The sequence below is a fragment of the Heterodontus francisci genome, unplaced genomic scaffold, assembly GCF_036365525.1.
Source record: "Heterodontus francisci isolate sHetFra1 unplaced genomic scaffold, sHetFra1.hap1 HAP1_SCAFFOLD_645, whole genome shotgun sequence".
Lineage (NCBI taxonomy): Eukaryota > Metazoa > Chordata > Chondrichthyes > Heterodontiformes > Heterodontidae > Heterodontus > Heterodontus francisci.
This window is the reverse complement of record NW_027141506.1, coordinates 32683-59747: the sequence shown is the minus strand read 5'-3', so window position 1 is coordinate 59747 and position 27065 is coordinate 32683. Positions and strand designations below refer to the sequence as shown.

The 27065-nt window shown below is 45.6% G+C and overlaps 1 protein-coding gene across 1 annotated transcript in view; it reads left to right on the top strand.

The window, feature by feature from the left end:
- The window catches only part of LOC137363920 (matrix metalloproteinase-25-like), a 62334-nt gene that overhangs the window by 9088 nt on the left and 26181 nt on the right, over positions 1 to 27065 (top strand). Inside the window, exons 3-9 of the mRNA XM_068027418.1 lie at positions 1604 to 1742; positions 2855 to 3135; positions 4522 to 4698; positions 21642 to 21735; positions 24451 to 24533; positions 26155 to 26307; positions 26735 to 26992. Of these exons, the coding sequence (XP_067883519.1) occupies positions 1604 to 1742; positions 2855 to 3135; positions 4522 to 4698; positions 21642 to 21735; positions 24451 to 24533; positions 26155 to 26307; positions 26735 to 26992 (1185 nt within the window). The remainder of the gene's footprint in view (positions 1 to 1603; positions 1743 to 2854; positions 3136 to 4521; positions 4699 to 21641; positions 21736 to 24450; positions 24534 to 26154; positions 26308 to 26734; positions 26993 to 27065) is intronic.

The window sequence follows — 27065 nt, the reverse complement described above, 5'->3', positions numbered from 1 at the left end:
CCATACTGAATGTCTGACAGTGCGGCACTCCCTCACTACTGACCCTCCGACAGTGCGGCACTCTCTCAGTACTGACCCTCCGACAGTGCGGCGCTCCCTCAGTACTGACCCTCCGACAGTGCGGCACTCCCTCAGTACTGATCCTCCGACAGTGAGGCACTCCCTCAGTACTGACCCTCCGACAGTGTGACACTCCCTCAGTACTTATCCTCCGACAGTGATGCACTCCCTCAGTACTGACCCTCCGACAGTGCGGCACTCCCTCAGTACTGATCCTCCGACAGTGCGGCACTCCCTCAGTACTGACCCTCCAACAGTGAGGCACTCCCTCAGTACTGCCCCTCCGACAGTGTGGCACTCCCTCAGTGCTGACCCTCCAACAGTGAGGCACTCCCTCAGTACTGACTCTCCTACAGTGCAGCCCTCCCTCAGTACTGACCCTCCGACAGTGAGGCACTCCCTCAGTACTGACCCTCCGACAGTGCAGCACTCCCTCAGGACTGACCCTCCAACTGTGAGGCACTCCCTCAGTACTGACCCTCCAACAGTGCAGCCCTCCCTCAGTACTGACTCTCCTACAGTCCGGCGCTCCTTCAGTACTGACCCTCCGACTGTGCGAGACTCCCTCAGTACTGACCCTCCAGCAGTGCGGCGCTCCCTCCATACTGAATGTCTGACAGTGCGGCACTCCCTCACTACTGACCCTCCGACAGTGCGGCACTCTCTCAGTACTGACCCTCCGACAGTGCGGCGCTCCCTCAGTACTGACCCTCCGACAGTGCGGCACTCCCTCAGTACTGACCCTCCGACAGTGAGGCACTCCCTCAGTACTGACCCTCCGACAGTGTGACACTCCCTCAGTACTTATCCTCCGACAGTGCGGCACTCCCTCAGTACTGACCCTCCGACAGTGCGGCACTCCCTCAGTACTGATCCTCCGACAGTGCGGCACTCCCTCAGTACTGACCCTCCAACAGTGAGGCACTCCCTCAGTACTGACCCTCCGACAGTGTGGCACTCCCTCAGTACTGACCCTCCGACAGTGTGACACTCCCTCAGTATTTATCCTCCGACAGTGCGGCACTCCCTCAGTACTGACCCTCTGACAGTGCGGCACTCCCTCGGTACTGACCCTCCGACAGTGCGGCACTCCCTCAGTACTGATCCTCCGACAGTGCGGCACTCCCTCAGTACTGACCCTCCGACAGTGTGGCACTCCCTCAGTACTGACCCTCCGACAGTGCGGCACTCCCTCGGTACTGACCCTCCGACAGTGTGGCACTCCCTCAGTACTGATCCTCCGACAGTGCGGCACTCCCTCAGTACTGACACCATGAGAGTTTTATTCTGGGATTAAGGGACTTGAACCCACAATCTTCTGGCTCAGAGAGAGTGGGCATGCGACCAACTGCACTGAGCCATTTTAATTGTCCCACATGCTCTGTCTCTCTATCTTTCTCTCTGTATCTTTCTCTCTGTATCTTTCTCTCTCTATCTTTCTCTCTCTATCTTTCTCTCTCTATCTTTCTCCCTCTTTCTCTCTCCCTCTTTCTCTCTCTCTCTCATTCCCTCTCACCCTGTGGGTCTGTGTGTGACTCTGCAGATCAGGAGACGCTGCAGATGATGAAGAGGCCGCGTTGCTCTTTGCCCGATATCATTGGGACCTCGGAGATCATGAGAAAACGAAGGAAGCGTTATGCGCTGGCCGGAACTGTCTGGAAGAAGACAACCCTCACCTGGAGGTAACCATGAGAGCATCTGTGTAAGGTGACACAGAACAGGAAAGGCCCAGGCTGCATATCCGGCCTACTTAGCCTGATCTCACCCCGTGTGTTACTGAGACCCACACACACACACAGCGCAGGAAAGGCCCAGGCTGCATCTCCGGCCTAGTTAACCTGATCTCACCCCGTGTGGTACTGAGACCCACACACACACACAGAGCAGGAAAGGCCCAGGCCCCATGCCTGAGCTAAATTCAACTATTTTCCGATTTCTCCTTTTGAAAGTTACTATTGAATGTGCTTCCACCGCCCTATCAGGCAGCGCGTTCCAGATCACAGCAACCTGCTGCGTCAAAAAATGTTCCCTCGTGTCGTCTCTGGTTCTTTAGCCAATCGCCTTCAATCTGTGTCCCTCTGGTTCCTGACCCTCCCGCCACTGGGCACAGTTTCTCCCTGTTTACTCGATCCAAACCCTTCCTGATTTTGAACGCCCCGATTAAATCTCCTCTTAACCTGCTCTGCTCTAAGGAGAACAACCCCAGCTTCTCCCAGTCTCCGAATTAACTCATCCCTGGTACCGTCCTGGTTAATCTCCTCCACACCCTCTCCAAGGCTTTGAGAACAAATTTGAGAACCAATACCCCCAGTTGTCTCTGCTCCTGCACCCCCTTTAGAATTGTACCCTTTTATTTTCTATCGTCTCTCCATGTTCCTCCGACTGAAATGAATCACGACCCACTTCTCTGGGTTAAACTGTACCTGCCACTTGTCTGCCCATTCCATCACTCTGTCTATGTCCTCCTGAAGTTTGGTACCATCCTCATCACTGTTTGCCACATTCCCGAGTTTCATATCACCCGAAAACTGAAATTGTAAACCCAAGTCATGAATATATATCAAACAAAATAGAGCAGGGGTCCGATCAGTGACCCCTGGGGAACCTCACTCCAGTCTGCAAAACAACAACTCACAGTGACTCTCTCCTCCCTGTCCCTGAGCCAGTTCTATATCCGTGATACCACAGGCCCTTTAATCCCACAAGTTTCGATTCAGCCAACAAGTCTACAATGAAGCAGCATTCTCTCTTGCTCCTGACTTCACACTGTCTCCTCCCTCTCACTCACCCGCAGAGTAATCAGGTACCCACAGAAGCAGACCCTGAACCCAAACCTGGTTGATAGCCTGCTATACCAAGCCTTCATGGTCTGGAGTAAGGTCTCGCCGTTGGACTTCAAGAAGGCGACGGGCGATGTGGACATTCTCATCGAGTTCAGCCGCTCCCACCATGGCGATGGGTACCCGTTCGATGGTGCAGGAGGCACCCTGGCTCATGCTTTCTTCCCCGGCGATCACCCGGTCTCCGGTGATACCCACTTCGACGATGATGAAACGTGGACCTACAATACTCAAAGTGTGTACTGACCACGTCAAACACTCCCAGGGCAGGTACAGCGCGGGGGTTAGATACAGAGTAAAGCTCCCTCTACACTGACCACGTCAAACACTCCCAGGGCAGGTACAGCGCGGGGGTTAGATACAGAGTAAAGCTCCCTCTACACTGTCCCCATCAAACACTCCCAGGACAGGTACAGTACGGGGGTTAGATACAGAGTAAAGCTCCCTCTACACTGTCCCCCATCAAACACTCCCAGGACAGGTACAGTACGGGGGTTAGATACAGAGTAAAGCTCCTCTACACTGTCCCCATCAAACACTCCCAGGACAGGTACAGTATGGGGGTTAGATACAGAGTAAAGCTCCCTCTACACTGTCCCCATCAAACACTCCCAGGACAGGTACAGTATGGGGGTTAGATACAGAGTAAAGCTCCCTCTACACTGTCCCCATCAAACACTCCCAGGACAGGTACAGTATGGGGGTTAGATACAGAGTAAAGCTCCCTCTACACTGTCCCCATCAAACACTCCCAGGACAGGTACAGTATGGGGGTTAGATACAGAGTAAAGCTCCCTCTACACTGTCCCCATCAAACACTCCCAGGACAGGTACAGTATGGGGGTTAGATACAGAGTAAAGCTCCCTCTACACTGTCCCCATCAAACACTCCCCAGGACAGGTACAGTACGGGGTTAGATACAGAGTAAAGCTCCCTCTACACTGTCCCCCATCAAACAGTCCCAGGACAGGTACAGTATGGGGGTTAGATACAGAGTAAAGCTCCCTCTACACTGTCCCCCATCAAACACTCCCCAGGACAGGTACAGTACGGGGGTTAGATACAGAGTAAAGCTCCCTCTACACTGTCCCCCATCAAACAGTCCCAGGACAGGTACAGTACGGGGGTTAGATACAGAGTAAAGCTCCCTCTACACTGTCCCCCATCAAACACTCCCAGGACAGGTACAGTACGGGGGTTAGATACAGAGTAAAGCTCCCTCTACACTGTCCCCATCAAACACTCCCAGGACAGGTACAGTACGGGGGTTAGATACAGAGTAAAGCTCCCTCTACACTGTCCCCCATCAAACACTCCCAGGACAGGTACAGTACGGGGGTTAGATACAGAGTAAAGCTCCCTCTACACTGTCCCCCATCAAACACTCCCAGGACAGGTACAGTACGGGGGTTAGATACAGAGTAAAGCTCCCTGTACACTGTCCCCATCAAACACTCCCAGGATAGGTACAGTACGGGGGTTAGATACAGAGTAAAGCTCCCTCTACACTGTCCCCCATCAAACACTCCCAGGACAGGTACAGTACGGGGGTTAGATACAGAGTAAAGCTCCTGTTGACTTTCTCGTCTATTGCTGACTGTTGCTGCTCTTGTTCCCCAGGATCTGAGGGGACAGATCTCTTTGCCGTTGCTGTACATGAGTTTGGACACGCCATTGGTTTAGCTCATTCGTCTGCAAGTAGCTCAATAATGCGTCCGTACTACTCAGGTTCTGTTGGACCAGTGCAGGACTATCAACTCCCTCAGGATGATGTCTGGGGAATAGAGCAAATGTACGGTTAGTGTCAACCTTATGAATTTACCCTCCCTCCATCCTCAATCCCTCGGTGTCTCTCCCTCCTTCTCCAGTCCCTCACTGTCTCTCCCTCCATCCTCAATCCCTCAGTCTCTCTCTCTCTCCCTCCATCTCCAATCCTTCAGTCTCTCTCTCTCTCCCTCCTTCTCCAATCCCTCACTGTCTCTCCCTCCATCCTCAATCCCTCAGTCTCTCTCTCTCTCCCTCCATCTCCAATCCCTCAGTCTCTCTCTCCCTCCCTCCATCCTCAATCCCTCGGTGTCTCTCCCTCCTTCTCCAATCCCTCACTGTCTCTCCCTCCATCCTCAATCCCTCAGTCTCTCTCTCTCTCCCTCCATCTCCAATCCCTCAGTCTCTCTCTCCCTCCCTCCATCGCACACCCACACACACAAATTGACCAAACTGATGGAGCTGCGGGCTGACAAGTCCCCGAGTCCTGATGTGCTTCATCCTACAGTCATAAAAGAGGTGGACAATGAGGTAGTAGATGCCTTGGTGTTAATTTTTCAAAATTCACTAGATTCTGGAAAGGTTCCATCAGACAGGTAAGTAGCAAATATAACCCTTCTATTCAAGAAGGAGGGCAGGGGGGTGTGGGGTTGGGGTGTGGGTGGGGCGGCAGAAAACAGGTAATGACAGGCCAGTTAGCTTGACTTCTGTCTTGGGGAAGGTGTTAGAATCGATCATTAAGAATCAATCATTAAGGCTGGGCACTTAGAAAAACTCAAGGGAATCGAGAATAGTCAGCATGGTTTTGTGAAAGGGAAATCATGTTTAAGCAATTTACTGGAGTTCTATTGTAAGACTAAGAGGAAGAGCAGGCAGGGAGATGTTGCTGAGCACAGCGGGACTGGTGGTCTGAAGTGCATTTGTTTCAATGCGAGAAGTATAACAGGTAAGGCAGATGAACTTAGAGCTTGGATTAGTACTTGGATCTATGATGTTGTTGCTATTACAGAGACTTGGTTGAGGGAAGGGCAGGATTGGCAGCTAAATGTTCTGGGATTTAGAAGCTTCAGGCAGGATAGAGGGGGATGTAAAAGGGGTGGGGGAGTTGCATTACTGGTTAAGGAGAATATCACAGCTGTACTGCGGGAGGACACCTCGGAGGGGTCATGCAGCGAGGCAATATGGGTGGAGCTCAGGAATAGGAAGGGTGCAGTCGCGATGTTGGGGGTTTACTACAGGCCTCCCAACAGCCAGCGGGAGGTAGAGGAGCAGATATGTAGACAGATTTTGGAAAGATGTAAAGGTAACAGGGTTGTAATGGTGGGTGATTTTAACTTCCCCTATATTGACTGGGACTCACTTAGTGCTCGGGGCTTGGAACGGGCAGAATTTGTCAGGAGCATCCAGGAGGGCTTCTTGAAACAATACGTAGATAGTCCAACTAGGGATGGGGCCGTACTGGACCTGGTATTGGGGAATGAGCCCGGCCAGGTGGTCGAAGTTTCAGTGGGGGAGCATTTCGGGAACAGTGACCATAATTCAATAAGTTTTAAGGTACTTGTGGATAAGGATAAGAGCAGTCTTCGGGTGAAGGTGCCAAATTGGGAGAAGGCTAATTATAACAATATTAGGCAGGAACTGAAGAATTTAGATTGGGGGCGGCTGTTTGAGGGTAAATCAACATCTGACATGTGGGAGTCTTTCAAACGTCAGTTGATTAGAATCCAGGACCAGCATGTTCCTGTGAGGAAGAAAGACAAGTTTGGCAAGTTTCGGGAAGCTTGGATAACGCGGGATATTGTGAGCCGAGTCAAAAAGAAAAAGGAAGCATTCGTAAGGGCTGGAAGGCTAGGAACAGACGAATCCCTTGAGGAATATAAAGACAGTAGGAAGGAACTTAAGCAAGGAGTTAGGAGGGCTAAAAGGGGTTGTGAGAAGTCATTGGCAAACAGGATTAAGGAAAATCTCAAGGCTTTTTATACGTATATAAAGAGCAAGAGGGTAACCAGGGAAAGGGTTGGCCCACTCAAGGACAGAGAAGGGAATCTATGTGTGGAGCCAGAGGAAATGGGCGAGGTACTAAATGAGTACTTTGCATCAGTATTCACCAAAGAGAAGGACTTGGTGGATGATGAGCCTAGGGAAGGGAGTGTAGATAGTCTCAGTCATCTCATTCTCAAAAAGGAGGAGGTGTTGGGTGTCTTGCAAAGCATTAAGGTAGATAAGTCCCCAGGGCCTGATGGGATCTACCCCAGAATACTGAGGGAGGCAAGGGAAGAAATTGCTGGGGCCTTGACAGAAATCTTTGCATCCTCATTGGCTACAGGTGAGGTCCCAGAGGACTGGAGAATAGCCAATGTTGTTCCTTTGTTGAAGAAGGGTAGCAAGGATAATCCAGGAAATTATAGGCCGGTGAGCTTTACGGCAGTGGTAGGGAAATTATTAGAGAGGATTCTTCGGGACAGAATTTACTCCCATTTGGAAACAAATGGACTTATTAGCGAGAGACAGCATGGTTTTGTAAAGGGGAGGTCGTGTCTTACTAATTTGATTGAGTTTTTTGAGGAAGTGACAAAGATGATTGATGAAGGAAGGGCAGTGGATGTTATCTATATGGACTTCAGTAAAGCCTTTGACAAGGTCCCTCATGGCAGACTGGTACAAAAGGTGAAGTCACATGGGATCAGAGGGGAGCTGGCAAGATAGATACAGAACTGGCTCGGTCATAGAAGACAGAGGGTAGCAGTGGAAAGGTGCTTTTCTGAATGGAGGGATGTGACTAGTGGTGTTCTGCAGGGATCAGTGCTGGGACCTTTGCTCTTTGTAGTATATATAAATGATTTGGAGGAAAATGTAGCTGGTCTGATTAGTAAGTTTGCGGAGGACACAAAGGTTGGTGGAGTTTACGGACAGTGATGAGGATTGTCAAAGGATACAGCAGGATATAGATCGGTTGGAGACTTGGGCGGAGAAATGGCAGATGGAGTCTAATTCGGACAAATGTGAGGTAATGCATTTTGGAAGGTCTAATGCAGGTTGGAAGTATACAGTAAATGGCAGAACCCTTAGGAGTATTGACAGACAGAGAGATCTGGACGTACAGGTCCACAGGTCACTGAAAGTGGCAACGCAGGTGGATAAGGTAGTCAAGAAGGCATACGGCATGCTTGCCTTCATCGGTCGGGGCATAGAGTATAAAAATTGGCAAGTCATGCTGCAGCTGTACAGAACTTTAGTTAGGCCACACTTAGAATATTGCGTGCAATTCTGGTCGCCACACTACCAGAAGGACGTGGAGGTTTTACAGAGGGTACAGAGGAGGTTTATCAGGATGTTGCCTGGTCTGGAGGGCATTGGCTATGAGGAGTGGTTGGATAGTCTCGGATTGTTTTCACTGGAACGACGGAGGTGGAGGGGCGACATGATAGAGGTTTACAAAGTTATAAGCGGCATGGACAGAGTGGATAGTCAGAAGCTTTTTCCCAGGTTGGAAGAGTCAGTTACTAGGGGACATAGGTTTAAGGTGAGAGGGGAAAAGTTCAGAGGGGATGTGCGAGGCAAGTTCTTTACACAGAGGGTGGTGAGTGCCTGGAACTTGCTGCCAGGCGAGGTGGTGGAAGCAGGTACGATAGAGACGTTTAAGAGACATCTTGACAAATACATGAATAGGATGGGAATAGAGGGATACGGTCCCCGGAAGGTTTTGGTTTAGGCAGGCATCAAGATCGGCGCAGGTTTGGAGGGCCGAATGGCCTGTTCCTGTGCTGTACTGTTCTTTGTTCTTTGTTCTTTGAGGGAGTGACATGCGCTGTGGATAAAGGGGAGCCCGTTGACGTACTGTAGTTGGATTTCCAGAAGGCATTTGACAAGGTGCCACATAAAAGGTTATTGCAGAAAGTAGGAGCTCATGGTGTAAGGGATAACAAATTAGTATGGATAGAAGATCGGCTGGCTGGCAGGAAACAGAGAGTATGCATAAATGGGTCCTTTTCTGATTGGCAGGATGTGATGAGTGGAGTCCCGCGGGGGTCTGTGCTTGGACCTCAACTTTTTACAATTTATATCGAAGACTTAGATGAGGGGAGTGATGGTCTGGTAGCTAAATTTGCAGATGACACAAAGATAGGTGGGAAAGTATGTTGTGAAGAGGACATAAGGAGGTTGCAGACCGATACAGATAGGTTGAGTGAGTGGGCAAAAATCTGGCAGATGGAGTATAATGTGGGAAAAGGCAAAGTTGTTCACTTTGGCAGCAAGAATAAAAAAGCAGAGTATTACTTAAACGGAGAACGACTGCAGAATTCCGAGATGCAGAGGGATCTAGGTGTTCTCGTGCAGGAGTCACAAAACGTTAATACGCAGGTACAGCAAGTAATAAAGAAGGCGAATGGAATGCTATCCTTTATCACGAGAGGAATTGAAAATAAAAGTAGGGAGGTTATGCTTCAGTTATACAGGGAATTGGTGAGACCACATCTTGAATACTGTGTGCAGTTTTGGTCTCCTTATTTAAGGATGTAAATGCATTGGAGGTGGTTCAGAGGAGGTTTACGAGATTGATACCTGGACTGAGCGAGTTGCCTTATGAGGAAAAATTGGACAGACGGGGCTTGTTCTCACTGGAGTTTAGACGAGTGAGGGGAGACTTGATTGAAGTATATCAGACCCTGAACGATCTGGACAAGGTGGATGTGGAAAGGATGTTTCCTCTTGGAGGGGAGTCCAGAACTAGGGGGCAGTTGGCCGTGCGGCGACGGGCGGTATCGGGGAATGGATTGCTCCACCACCCCCTGGTCCTGTGCAGCTCAGGGAGACCGTCCCATGTGTTTTGTTCTGGTTCTGTGTTCACTTAAACACAGACACACTCAAACACACACACACTTAGTCACACCTAAACACACAAACATTCAGACACTTAAACACACACACACTCAAACACACACACTCACTTAGACACACCTAAACACACAAACATTCATACACTTAAACACACACACTCAAACAGACACACACTTAGACACACCGAAACACACAAACATTGACACACTCAAACACACACACACTTAGACACACCTAAACACACAAACATTCATACACGTAAGCACACACACACTCAAACACGCACACACTTAGACACACCTAAACACACAAACATTCATACACTTAAACACACACACTCAAACACACACACACTTAGACACACCTAAACACACAAGCATTCATACACTTAAACACACACACACTCAAACACACACACAGTTAGTCACACCTAAACACACAAACATTCAGACACTTAAACACACACACGCTCAAACACACACACACTTAGACACACCTAAACACACAAACATTGACACACTCAAACAGACACACACTCAAACACACACACACTTAGACACACCTAAACACACAAACATTCATACACTTAAACACACACACACTCAAACACACACACACTTAGACACACCTAAACACACAAACATTCATACACTTAAACACACACACACTCAAACACACACACACTTAGACACACCTAAACACACAAACATTCATACACTTAAACACACACACACTCAAACACACACACACTTAGACACACCTAAACACACAAACATTCATACACTTAAACACACACACACTCAAACACACACACACTTAGACACACCTAAACACACAAACATTCATACACTTAAACACACAAACATTCATACACTGAAACACACACACTCAAACACACACACTCACTTAGACACACCTAAACACACAAACGTTCATACACTGAAACACACACACACTCAAACACACACACTCACTTAGACACACCGAAACACACAAACATTCATACACTGAAACACACACACTCAAACACACACACTCACTTAGACACACCGAAACACACAAACATTCATACACTGAAACACACACACTCAAACACACACACACTTAGACACACCGAAACACACAAACATTCATACACTGAAACACACACACACACTCAAACACACACACACTTAGACACACCTAAACACACAAACATTCATACACTGAAACACACACACTCAAACACACACACTCACTTAGACACACCGAAACACACAAACATTCATACACTTAAACACACACACTCAAACACACACACTCACTTAGACACACCGAAACACACAAACGTTCATACACTGAAACACACACACACTCAAACACACACACACTTAGACACACCGAAACACACAAACATTCATACACTGAAACACACACACTCAAACACACACACTCACTTAGACACACCGAAACACACAAACATTCATACACTGAAACACACACACTCAAACACACACACTCACTTAGACACACCGAAACACACAAACATTCATACACTGAAACACACACACTCAAACACACACACTCACTTAGACACACCGAAACACACAAACATTCATACACTGAAACACACACACTCAAACACACACACTCACTTAGACACACCGAAACACACAAACATTCATACACTGAAACACACACACTCAAACACACACACTCACTTAGACACACCGAAACACACAAACGTTCATACACTGAAACACACACACTCAAACACACACACTCACTTAGACACACCGAAACACACAAACATTCATACACTGAAACACACACACTCAAACACACACACTCACTTAGACACACCGAAACACACAAACGTTCATACACTGAAACACACACACTCAAACACACACACACTTAGACACACCTAAACACACAAACATTCATACACTTAAACACACACACACTCAAACACACACACACTTAGACACACCTAAACACACAAACGTTCATACACTTAAACACACACACACTCAAACACACACACACTTAGACACACCTAAACACACAAACATTCATACACTTAAACACACACACACTCAAACACACACACACTTAGACACACCTAAACACACAAACATTCATACACTTAAACACACACACACTCAAACACACACACACTTAGACACACCTAAACACACAAACATTCATACACTTAAACACACACACTCAAACACACACACACTTAGACACACCTAAACACACAAACATTCATACACTTAAACACACACACACTCAAACAGACACACACTTAGACACACCTAAACACACAAACATTCATACACTTAAACACACACACACTCAAACAGACACACACTTAGACACACCTAAACACACAAACATTCATACACTTAAACACACACACACTCAAACAGACACACACTTAGACACACCTAAACACACAAACATTCATACACTTAAACACACACACTCAAACACACACACACTTAGACACACCTAAACACACAAACATTCATACACTTAAACACACACACTCAAACACACACACACTTAGACACACCTAAACACACAAACATTCATACACTTAAACACACACACTCAAACACACACACACTTAGACACACCTAAACACACAAACATTGATACACTTAAACACACACACTCAAACAGACACACACTTAGACACACCTAAACACACAAACATTCATACACTTAAACACACACACTCAAACACACACACACTTAGACACACCTAAACACACAAACATTGATACACTTAAACACACACACTCAAACAGACACACACTTAGACACACCTAAACACACAAACATTCATACACTTAAACACACACACTCAAACACACACACACTTAGACACACCTAAACACACAAACATTGACACACTCAAACAGACACACACTTAGACACACCTAAACACACAAACATTCATACACTTAAACACACACACACTCAAACACACACACACTTAGACACACCTAAACACACAAACATTCATACACTTAAACACACACACACTCAAACACACACACACTTGGACACACCTAAACACACAAACATTCATACACTTAAACACACACACTCAAACACACACACACTTAGACACACCTAAACACTCAAACATTGATACACTTAAACACACGCACTCAAACACACACACACTTAGACACACCTAAACACACAAACATTCATACACTTAAACACACACACTCAAACACACACACACTTAGACACACCTAAACACACAAACATTGATACACTTAAACACACACACTCAAACACACACACACTTAGACACACCTAAACACACAAACATTCATACACTTAAACACACACACTCAAACACACACACACTTAGACACACCTAAACACTCAAACATTGATACACTTAAACACACACACTCAAACACACACACACTTAGACACACCTAAACACACAAACATTCATACACTTAAACACACACACTCAAACACACACACACTTAGACACACCTAAACACACAAACATTGATACACTTAAACACACACACTCAAACACACACACACTTAGACACACCTAAACACACAAACATTCATACACTTAAACACACACACTCAAACAGAGACACACACTTAGACACAACTAAACACTCAAACATTCATCCACTTAAACACACACACTCAAACACACACACACTTAGACACACCTAAACACACAAACGTTGATACACTTAAACACGCACACTCAAACACACACACACTTAGACACACCTAAACACACAAACATTGATACACTTAAACACACACACTCAAACACATACACACTTAGACACACCTAAACACACAAACATTGATACACTTAAACACACACACTCAAACACACACACACTTAGACACACCTAAACACACAAACATTCATACACTTAAACACACACACTCAAACAGAGACACACACTTAGACACACCCAAACACACAAACATTCATACACTTAAACACACACACACTCAAACAGACACACACTTAGACACACCTAAACACACAAACATTCATACACTTAAACACACACACTCAAACACACACACACTTAGACACACCTAAACACACAAACGTTGATACACTTAAACACGCACACTCAAACACACACACACTTAGACACACCTAAACACACAAACATTGATACACTTAAACACACACACTCAAACACACACACACTTAGACACACCTAAACACACAAACATTCATACACTTAAACACACACACTCAAACACACACACACTTAGTCACACCTAAACACACAAACATTCATACACTTAAACACACACACTCAAACACACACACACTTAGACACACCTAAACACACAAACATTCATACACTTAAACACACACACTCAAACACACACACACTTGGACACACCTAAACACACAAACGTTGATACACTTAAACACGCACACTCAAACACACACTCACTTAGACACACCTAAACACACAAACATTGATACACTTAAACACACACACTCAAACACACACACACTTAGACACACCTAAACACACAAACATTCATACACTTAAACACACACACTCAAACACTCACTCACTTAGACACACCTAAACACACAAACATTCATACACTTAAACACACACACTCAAACACACACACACAAACACAGACAAACACACACACATACACATCTGCCTACAATTAATAACACCATCAATTAATGAAATTTATGGCTGCATTAAACTGATGTCACACAGAACATTTCAATGTGTGTGTTTATCTTCAAAGTCCCTGGCAACAGAGATACTGAACTGGATTTCCCAACTTGTTTCTGGTTCATAAGAGACCTTGAAACTTTTAACTCTACCTTCTTAAAAGGTAAGGTCAGCGATACTTGAAAACTGACCATGTATTCAATCTTTAATTCTCAAAGGTATAATATCTAAATGCCCATTCTACCTATATTCCCTCACAATATTACACTCATATTCTATTCTCCCTTCCTTTCTCAGTTTCTTTTCACACATACAGACACACACACTTAATACACACACACTTAACACACACACACTTACACACACTTAATACACACAGATACACATTTAAATACACACTTAAACTACACACACACTTACACACACTTAACACACACACACTTAGACACACTTAATACACACCCACGTAAACACACACAGATACACATTTAAATACACACTTAAACTACACACACACTTACACACACTTAACACACACACACTTAGACACACTTAATACACACCCATGTAAACACACACAGATACACATTTAAATACACACTTAAACTACACACACACTTACACACACTTAACACACACACACTTAGACACACTTAATACACACCCACGTAAACACACACAGATACACATTTAAACACACACTTAAACTACACACACACTTAACACACACACTTAGACACACTTAACACACACACACTTACACACACTTAATACACACAGATACACATTTAAACACACACTTAAACTACACACACACTTAACACACACACACTTAGACACACTTAGTACACACAGACACACATTTAAATACACACTTAAACTACACACACACTTAACACACACACACTTGCACACACTTAACACACACACACTTAAACACACTTAATACACACAGACACACATTTAAATACACACTTAAACTACACACACACTTGCCACACACACACTTGCACACACTTAACACACTTAAACACACACAGACACACATTTAAACACACACACACTTAGACACACACTTAAACTACACACACACTTAACACACACACAGACACACATTTAAACACACACACACTTAGACACACTTAACACACACACACTTTGACACACTTAATACACACAGACACACGTTTAAATACACACTTAAACTGCACACACACTTAACACACACACACTTGCACACACTTAACACACACACACCTAGACACACTTAATACACACAGACACACATTTAAATACACACTTAAACTACACACACACTTAACACACACACACTTGCACACACTTAACACACTTAAACACACACAGACACACATTTAAACACACACACACACACACTTAACACACACACAGACACACATTTAAACACACACTTAAACACACACACACTTAGACACACTTAACACACACACACTTTGACACACTTAATACACACAGACACACATTTAAATACACACTTAAACACACACACACTTAGACACACTTAACACACACACACTTTGACACACTTAATACACACAGACACACATTTAAATACACACTTAAACACACACACACTTGCACACACTTAACACACACACTTAGACACACACTTAAACACACAGATACACATTTAAACACACACACTTAGACACACACTTAAACTACACACACACTTAACACACACACACTTAGACACACTTAACACACACACACTTTGACACACTTAATACACACAGACACACATTTAAACACACACTTAAACACACACACTTACACACACTTAATACACACACAGATACACATTTAAACACACACTTAAACTACACACACACTTAAACACACACACACTTAGACACACTTAACACACACACACTTTGACACACTTAATACACACAGACACACATTTAAACACACACTTAAACACACACACACTTACACACACTTAATACACACACAGATACACATTTAAACACACACTTAAACTACACACACACTTAAACTACACACACACTTAAACACACACACACTTAGACACACTTAACACACACACACTTTGACACACTTAATACACACACAGACACACATTTAAACACACACTTAAACACACACACACTTACACACACTTAATACACACACAGACACACATTTAAATACACACTTAAACTACACACAAACTTAACACACACACTTGCACACACTTAACATACTTAAACACACACAGACACACATTTAAACACACACACACTTAGACACACACTTAAACTATACACACTTAACACACACCCACTTAGACACACTTAAACACACACAGATACACATTTAAACACACACTTAAACTACACACACACTTAACACACACACACTTAGACACACTTAACACACACCCACGTAAACACACTTAAACACACACAGATACACATTTAAACACACACTTAAACTACATACACACTTAACACACACACACTTAGACACACTTAATACACACAGACACACATTTAAATACACACTTAAACACACACACACTTAGACACACTTAACACACACACACTTTGACACACTTAATACACACAGACACACATTTAAATACACACTTAAACACACACACACTTGCACACACTTAACACACACACTTAGACACACACTTAAACACACAGATACACATTTAAACACACACACACTTAGACACACACTTAAACTACACACACACTTAACACACACACACTTAGACACACTTAACACACACACACTTTGACACACTTAATACACACAGACACACATTTAAACACACACTTAAACACACACACACTTACACACACTTAATACACACACAGATACACATTTAAACACACACTTAAACTACACACACACTTAAACTACACACACACTTAAACACACACACACTTAGACACACTTAACACACACACACTTTGACACACTTAATACACACACAGACACACATTTAAACACACACTTAAACACACACACACTTACACACACTTAATACACACACAGACACACATTTAAATACACACTTAAACTACACACAAACTTAACACACACACTTGCACACACTTAACATACTTAAACACACACAGACACACATTTAAACACACACACACTTAGACACACACTTAAACTATACACACACTTAACACACACACAGACACACATTTAAACACACACTTAAACTACATACACACTTAACACACACCCACTTAGACACACTTAAACACACACAGATACACATTTAAACACACACTTAAACTACACACACACTTAACACACACACACTTAGACACACTTAACACACACCCACGTAAACACACTTAAACACACACAGATACACATTTAAACACACACTTAAACTACATACACACTTAACACACACACACTTAGACACACTTAATACAGACAGACACATATTTAAACACACACTTAAACACACACACACTTAAACACACACACAGACACACATTTAAACACACATTTAAACACACACTTAAACACACACACACTTAGACACACTTAACACACACACACTTTGACACACTTAATACACACAGACACACATTTAAATACACACTTAAACACACACACACTTAGACACACTTAACACACACACACTTTGACACACTTAATACACACAGACACACATTTAAATACACACTTAAACACACACACACTTGCACACACTTAACACACACACTTAGACACACACTTAAACACACAGATACACATTTAAACACACACACTTAGACACACACTTAAACTACACACACACTTAACACACACACACTTAGACACACTTAACACACACACACTTTGACACACTTAATACACACAGACACACATTTAAACACACACTTAAACACACACACTTACACACACTTAATACACACACAGATACACATTTAAACACACACTTAAACTACACACACACTTAAACACACACACACTTAGACACACTTAACACACACACACTTTGACACACTTAATACACACAGACACACATTTAAACACACACTTAAACACACACACACTTACACACACTTAATACACACACAGATACACATTTAAACACACACTTAAACTACACACACACTTAAACTACACACACACTTAAACACACACACACTTAGACACACTTAACACACACACACTTTGACACACTTAATACACACACAGACACACATTTAAACACACACTTAAACACACACACACTTACACACACTTAATACACACACAGACACACATTTAAATACACACTTAAACTACACACAAACTTAACACACACACTTGCACACACTTAACATACTTAAACACACACAGACACACATTTAAACACACACACACTTAGACACACACTTAAACTATACACACACTTAACACACACACAGACACACATTTAAACACACACTTAAACTACATACACACTTAACACACACCCACTTAGACACACTTAAACACACACAGATACACATTTAAACACACACTTAAACTACACACACACTTAACACACACACACTTAGACACACTTAACACACACCCACGTAAACACACTTAAACACACACAGATACACATTTAAACACACACTTAAACTACATACACACTTAACACACACACACTTAGACACACTTAATACAGACAGACACATATTTAAACACACACTTAAACACACACACACTTAAACACACACACAGACACACATTTAAACACACATTTAAACACACACTTAAACACACACACACTTAGACACACTTAACACACACACACTTTGACACACTTAATACACACAGACACACATTTAAATACACACTTAAACACACACACACTTAGACACACTTAACACACACACACTTTGACACACTTAATACACACAGACACACATTTAAATACACACTTAAACACACACACACTTGCACACACTTAACACACACACTTAGACACACACTTAAACACACAGATACACATTTAAACACACACACACTTAGACACACACTTAAACTACACACACACTTAACACACACACACTTAGACACACTTAACACACACACACTTTGACACACTTAATACACACAGACACACATTTAAACACACACTTAAACACACACACACTTACACACACTTAATACACACACAGATACACATTTAAACACACACTTAAACTACACACACACTTAAACTACACACACACTTAAACACACACACACTTAGACACACTTAACACACACACACTTTGACACACTTAATACACACACAGACACACATTTAAACACACACTTAAACACACACACACTTACACACACTTAATACACACACAGACACACATTTAAATACACACTTAAACTACACACAAACTTAACACACACACTTGCACACACTTAACATACTTAAACACACACAGACACACATTTAAACACACACACACTTAGACACACACTTAAACTATACACACACTTAACACACACACAGACACACATTTAAACACACACTTAAACTACATACACACTTAACACACACCCACTTAGACACACTTAAACACACACAGATACACATTTAAACACACACTTAAACTACACACACACTTAACACACACACACTTAGACACACTTAACACACACCCACGTAAACACACTTAAACACACACAGATACACATTTAAACACACACTTAAACTACATACACACTTAACACACACACACTTAGACACACTTAATACAGACAGACACATATTTAAACACACACTTAAACACACACACACTTAAACACACACACAGACACACATTTAAACACACATTTAAACACACACTTAAACACACACACACTTAGACACACTTAACACACACACACTTTGACACACTTAATACACACAGACACACATTTAAATACACACTTAAACACACACACACTTAGACACACTTAACACACACACACTTTGACACACTTAATACACACAGACACACATTTAAATACACACTTAAACACACACACACTTGCACACACTTAACACACACACTTAGACACACACTTAAACACACAGATACACATTTAAACACACACACACTTAGACACACACTTAAACTACACACACACTTAACACACACACACTTAGACACACTTAACACACACACACTTTGACACACTTAATACACACAGACACACATTTAAACACACACTTAAACACACACACACTTACACACACTTAATACACACACAGATACACATTTAAACACACACTTAAACTACACACACACTTAAACACCCACACACGTAGACACACTTAACACACACACACTTTGACACACTTAATACACACACAGACACACATTTAAACACACACTTAAACACACACACACTTACACACACTTAATACACACACAGACACACATTTAAATACACACTTAAACTACACACAAACTTAACACACACACACTTGCACACACTTAACATACTTAAACACACACAGACACACATTTAAACACACACACACTTAGACACACACTTAAACTACACACACACTTAACACACACACAGACACACATTTAAACACACACTTAAACTACACACACACTTAACACACACCCACTTAGACACACTTAAACACACACAGATACACATTTAAACACACACTTAAACTACACACACACTTAACACACACACACACTTAGACACACTTAACACACACCCACGTAAACACACTTAAACACACACAGATACACATTTAAACACACACTTAAACTACACACACACTTAACACACACACACACACTTAGACACACTTAACACACACCCACGTAAACACACTTAAACACACACAGATACACATTTAAACACACACTTAAACTACATACACACTTAACACACACACACTTAGACACACTTAATACAGACAGACACATATTTAAACACACACTTAAACACACACACACTTACACACACTCAGTAATACACTCAGACAAAGGCACACATGCACACACTCTGATGCACTTTACATCAGACGGGAGTTCAAATCCCAACGGGCCGCTGGGGGAATTTAAATTCAATTCATCAAACTACCAAATTGTCCGAAATACCCAACCAGTTCCTTAGGGAAGGAAATCTGCTGTCCTTACTGGGTCTGGCCGACATGTAAATCCAAACCCACAGCATCGTGGTTTACATTTGACTGCCCCGTGAAATGACCGAGCAAGACACTCAGCTGTATTCCTGAATGCGGGGAATAGGCTCGGGCAAAAAGCGAATGAATTTTAAAAAGATCCGCCAGCTCGCACGTTCACCAGAAACAGAGAGTCAGACACAGATAAAGAGGTTCAGTGAGCAGACACACACTCAGGGAGAAACAGGCATTATTACTGTCATTGCTCAATGTGTGGCATCTCTTAACAGGCAGGAGGACACAACCCACAGAAAAAAGCCCAAGAGAGGACCCAGCCTTCAACCCCAAAATCCCTGAGGTCCCATACCCCTATCCCAGCTCCGGGTGAGTAGCAACTGATTGGGGGGGTGGGGGGGTGCGCAGTGTGGGAAATGGGGAGGAGGTAGGTGAGTGGGGATTGAGGGATATGGGGAGAAGGTTGGGGGGGGATTGAGGGATTCGGGAAGAAGGTGGGTGGGGATTGAGGGATACGGGGAGAATGTGGGTGCGTGGGGATTGAGGGATATGGGGAGAAAGTGGGTGGGTGGGGAGTGAGGGATATGGCGAGGAGGTGGGTGGGGATTGAGGGATACAAGGAGAATGTGGGTGGGTGGGGATTGAGGGATATGGGAAGAAGGTGGGTGGAATTGAGGGATACGGGGAGAAGGTGGGTGGGATTGAGGGACACAGGGAGAGTGTGGATGGGTGGGGATTGAGGGATATGGGGAGAAGGTGGATGGGGATTGAGGGATATGGGGAGAAGGTGGGTGAGTGGGGATTGAGGGATATGGGGAGAAGGTTGGGGGGGGATTGAGGGATTCGGGAAGAAGGTGGGTGAGTGGGGATTGAGGGATATGGGGAGAAAGTGGGTGGGTGGGGATTGAGGGATATGGGGAGAAAGTGGGTGGGTGGGGATTGAGGGATATGGGGAGAAGGTGGGTGGGGATTGAGGGATATGGGGAGAAGGTGGGTGGGGATTGAGGGATATGGGGAGAAGGTGGGTGAGTGGGGATTGAGGGATATGGGGAGAAGGTGGGTGAGTGGGGATTGAGGGATATGGGGAGAAGGTGGGTGGGATTGAGGGACACAGGGAGAGTGTGGATGGGTGGGGATTGAGGGATATGGGGAGAAGGTGGGGGGGGGTTTGAGGGATATGGGGAGAAGGTGGGTGGGTGGGGATTGAGGGATATGGGGAGAAGGTGGACGGGTGGGGAGTGAGGGATATGGGGAGAAGGTGGGTGGGTGGGGATTGAGGATATGGGGATATGGGCGGCACAGTGGCGCAGTGGTTAGCACCGCAGCCTCACAGCTCCAGCGACCCGGGTTCAATTCCAGGTACTGCCTGTGTGGAGTTTGCAAGTTCTCCCTGTGTCTGCGTGGGTTTTCTCCGGGTGCTCCGGTTTCCTCCCACAAGCCAAAAGACTTGCAGGTTGGTAGGTAAATTGGCCATTATAAATTGTCACTAGTATAGGTAGGTGGTAGGGAAATATAGGGACAGGTGGGGATGTTTGGTAGGAATATGGGATTAGTGTAGGATTAGTATAAATGGGTGGTTGATGTTCGGCACAGACTCGGTGGGCCGAAGGGCCTGTTTCAGTGCTGTATCTCTAAACTAAAAAAAAAGGTGGGTGAGTGGGGATTGAGGGATATGGGGAGAAGGTGGGGGGGGATTGAGGGATATGGGGAGAAGGTGGGGGGGGGATTGAGGGATTCGGGAAGAAGGTGGGTGGGGATTGAGGGATATGGGGAGAAGGTGGGTGGGTGGGGATTGAGGGATATGGGGAGAAAGTGGGTGGGTGGGGAGTGAGGGATATGGGGAGAAGGTGGGTGGGGATTGAGGGATATGGGGAGAAGGTGGGTGGGGATTGAGGGATACAAGGAGAATGTGGGTGGGTGGGGATTGAGGGATATGGGAAGAAGGTGGGTGAGGATTGAGGGATACGGGGAGAATGTGGGTGCGTGGGGATTGAGGGATATGGGGAGAAAGTGGGTGGGTGGGGAGTGAGGGATATGGGGAGAAGGTGGGTGGGTGGGTGGGGAGTGAGGGATATGGGAAGAAGGTGGGTGAGGATTGAGGGATACGGGGAGAATGTGGGTGCGTGGGGATTGAGGGATATGGGAAGAAGGTGGGTGAGGATTGAGGGATACGGGGAGAATGTGGGTGGGTGGGGATTGAGGGATATGGGGAGAAAGTGGGTGGGGATTGAGGGATACGGTGAGAAGGTGGGTGGGATTGAGGGATACAAGGAGAATGTGGGTGGGTGGGGATTGAGGGATATGGGGAGAAAGTGGGTGGGGATTGAGGGATACGGTGAGAAGGTGGGTGGGATTGAGGGATACAAGGAGAATGTGGGTGGGTGGGGATTGAGGGATATGGGAAAAAGGTGGGTGGGATTGAGGGATACAGGGAGAGTGTGGATGGGTGGGGATTGAGGGATATGGGGAGAAGGTGGGTGGGATTGAGGGATACAGGGAGAGTGTGGATGGGTGGGATTGAGGAATTCGGGGAGAAGGTGGGTGGGGATTGAGGGACACGTGAAGAAGGTGGGTGGGGATTGAGGGATACGGGGAGAATGTGGGTGGGGATTGAGGGATACGGGGAGAATGTGGGTGGGTGGGGATTGAGGGATATGGGGAGAAGGTGGACGGGTGGGGATTGAGGGATATGGGGAGAAGGTGGATGGGTGGGGATTGAGGGATATGGGGAGAAGGTGGGTGGGGATTGAGGGATACGGAGTGAAGGTGGGTGGGGATTGAGGGATACGGGGAGAATGTGGGTGGGTGGGGATTGAGGGATATGGGGAGAAGGTGGGTGGGATTGAGGAATTCGGGGAGAATGTGGGTGGGTGGGATTGAGGAATTCGGGGAGAAGGTGGGGGGGGAATTGAGGGACACGTGAAGAAGGTGGGTGGGGATTGAGGGACACGTGAAGAAGGTGGGTGGGGATTGAGGGACACGTGAAGAAGGTGGGTGGGGATTGAAGTATACAGGGAGAATGTAGTTAAGAGACTGGTCCGTTAGTCACAGGTTGTTACTTACTTACATTGCCTCTTTTGTTAGGCCGCACCCTGATTTGATTGACCGCTGTAGAACGCATTTCGACGCGGTGTCCAACATCCGAGGCGAGGCCTTTTTCTTCAAGGGTGAGGGTGACAGTTAGTCATTTGGAGAGAGAGCGCGGAGGGAGTTTGATCTCTTGATCTCGTCTCAGGGTACCCGGTCAACTGTAACCCACAGCTCCCAGCTCAGCCATTGACCTCCCACAGCGCGTGACCCCATGGAAAGGTCACTGTGACCAGACCCCAGATGGTCTTCACAGGGCCGAGATCAAGAGGGACTGAGCAGCGATTCAGAAGGGTGGGTCGCAGTGTAGGGAAACAATGGAATCCCAACTACCGCTGGCATGTTCCCCGAGATCTCTGCAGGCGTGACTCCTGATCATGTCGAGTGCAGAGGGAGCTTTACTCTGTATCTAACCCCCGTACTGTACCTGTCCTGGGAGTGTTTGATGGGGACAGTGTAGAGGGAGCTTTACTCTGTATCTAACCCCCGTACTGTACCTGCCCTGGGAGTGTTTGATGGGGGACAGTGTAGAGGGAGCTTTACTCTGTATCTAACCCCCGTACTGTACCTGCCCTGGGAGTGTTTGATGGGGGACAGTGTAGAGGGAGCTTTACTCTGTATCTAACCCCCGTACTGTACCTGTCCTGGGAGTGTTTGATGGGGACAGTGTAGAGGGAGCTTTACTCTGTATCTAACCCCCGTACTGTACCTGTCCTGGGAGTGTTTGATGGGGACAGTGTAGAGGGAGCTTTACTCTGTATCTAACCCCCGTACTGTACCTGTCCTGGGAGTGTTTGATGGGGACAGTGTAGAGGGAGCTTTACTCTGTATCTAACCCCCGTACTGTACCTGCCCTGGGAGTGTTTGATGGGGGACAGTGTAGAGGGAGCTTTACTCTGTATCTAACCCCCGTACTGTACCTGCCCTGGGAGTGTTTGATGGGGGACAGTGTAGAGGGAGCTTTACTCTGTATCTAACCCCCGTACTGTACCTGTCCTGGGAGTGTTTGATGGGGACAGTGTAGAGGGAGCTTTACTCTGTATCTAACCCCCGTACTGTACCTGTCCTGGGAGTGTTTGATGGGGACAGTGTAGAGGGAGCTTTACTCTGTATCTAACCCCCGTACTGTACCTGTCCTGGGTGTGTTTGATGGGGACAGTGTAGAGGGAGCTTTACTCTGTATCTAACCCCCGTACTGTACCTGTCCTGGGAGTGTTTGATGGGGACAGTGTAGAGGGAGCTTTACTCTGTATCTAACCCCCGTACTGTACCTGTCCTGGGAGTGTTTGATGGGGACAGTGTAGAGGGAGCTTTACTCTGTATCTAACCCCCGTACTGTACCTGTCCTGGGAGTGTTTGATGGGGACAGTGTAGAGGGAGCTTTACTCTGTATCTAACCCCCGTACTGTACCTGTCCTGGGAGTGTTTGATGGGGACAGTGTAGAGGGAGCTTTACTCTGTATCTAACCCCCGTACTGTACCTGTCCTGGGAGTGTTTGATGGGGACAGTGTAGAGGGAGCTTTACTCTGTATCTAACCCCCGTACTGTACCTGTCCTGGGAGTGTTTGATGGGGACAGTGTAGAGGGAGCTTTACTCTGTATCTAACCCCCGTACTGTACCTGTCCTGGGAGTGTTTGATGGGGACAGTGTAGAGGGAGCTTTACTCTGTATCTAACCTCATGTTATTGTCCTTTAACAGATCAATTCTTTTGGCGGATGCAGCGAGCAGGAAATCTTGTCTCTTTGAACGCGGCGCAGATCAAGAATTTCTGGCAAGGTTTACCCACAGATATGAAGAAGATCGACACTGTGTACGAGAGGATGACTGACAACAAGATCGTCTTCTTCATCGGTAAGGAGTTTGAGCACAGCTAACCGGTCTTCTCAACTGAGGCCCAGGGCGGGAAGACCCAGGCTCCTATCCCCGCCTCGTGTGGGCTTGGTCGCTTATGTCGAACTGGGCTCCACACACACACAGCATGAGTGGCCCAGGCTGCAATCTCGGCCTACTGCAGGGTTGGCCACGCACCCAGTTTGGGATGAGCCCGACCCACAGAGCAGGAGAGGCCCAGGCTGCATCTCTGGCCTTGGGGCTGACCGGAGGGCCTCGTGCCCGCTGTATTGGCCACGGCAGGGAGGCTTGGATGGGTTGTCGGGATGGTGATGGGTCTTGGGAGGGGGTGGTAGGCCCCTCACCCTCAGCAGTGCGAGGCTTGGATCTGCCCATTACTGACCATATTTGCTGTCCTCTTGGCCCCTACCCCCCACCCCCTACCCAGGCAGCCAATACTGGGTGTTCTCGAACACGATTGTGGAATCAGGCTACCCGAGATCCATCAGCGACTTTGGCCTGCCGGGGCCCAACATTGATGCAGCCTTTGTCTGGCCTCACAATGGCAAGACTTACTTCTTCAAAGGGGACGAGTTCTGGAGGTTTGATGATCAAAAGGGGCAGATGGACTCGGGATACCCTAAGAAAGTGAGCCTGTGGAAGGGAATCCCAGCGGATCTGGACGATATCATGGGCTGGAATAACGGTGAGTGTGTTTGTATGTGTGAGCATGTGCGTCTGATTGTGTGTTACTGTGTGTTAGTGAGTGTGTGTGTCTG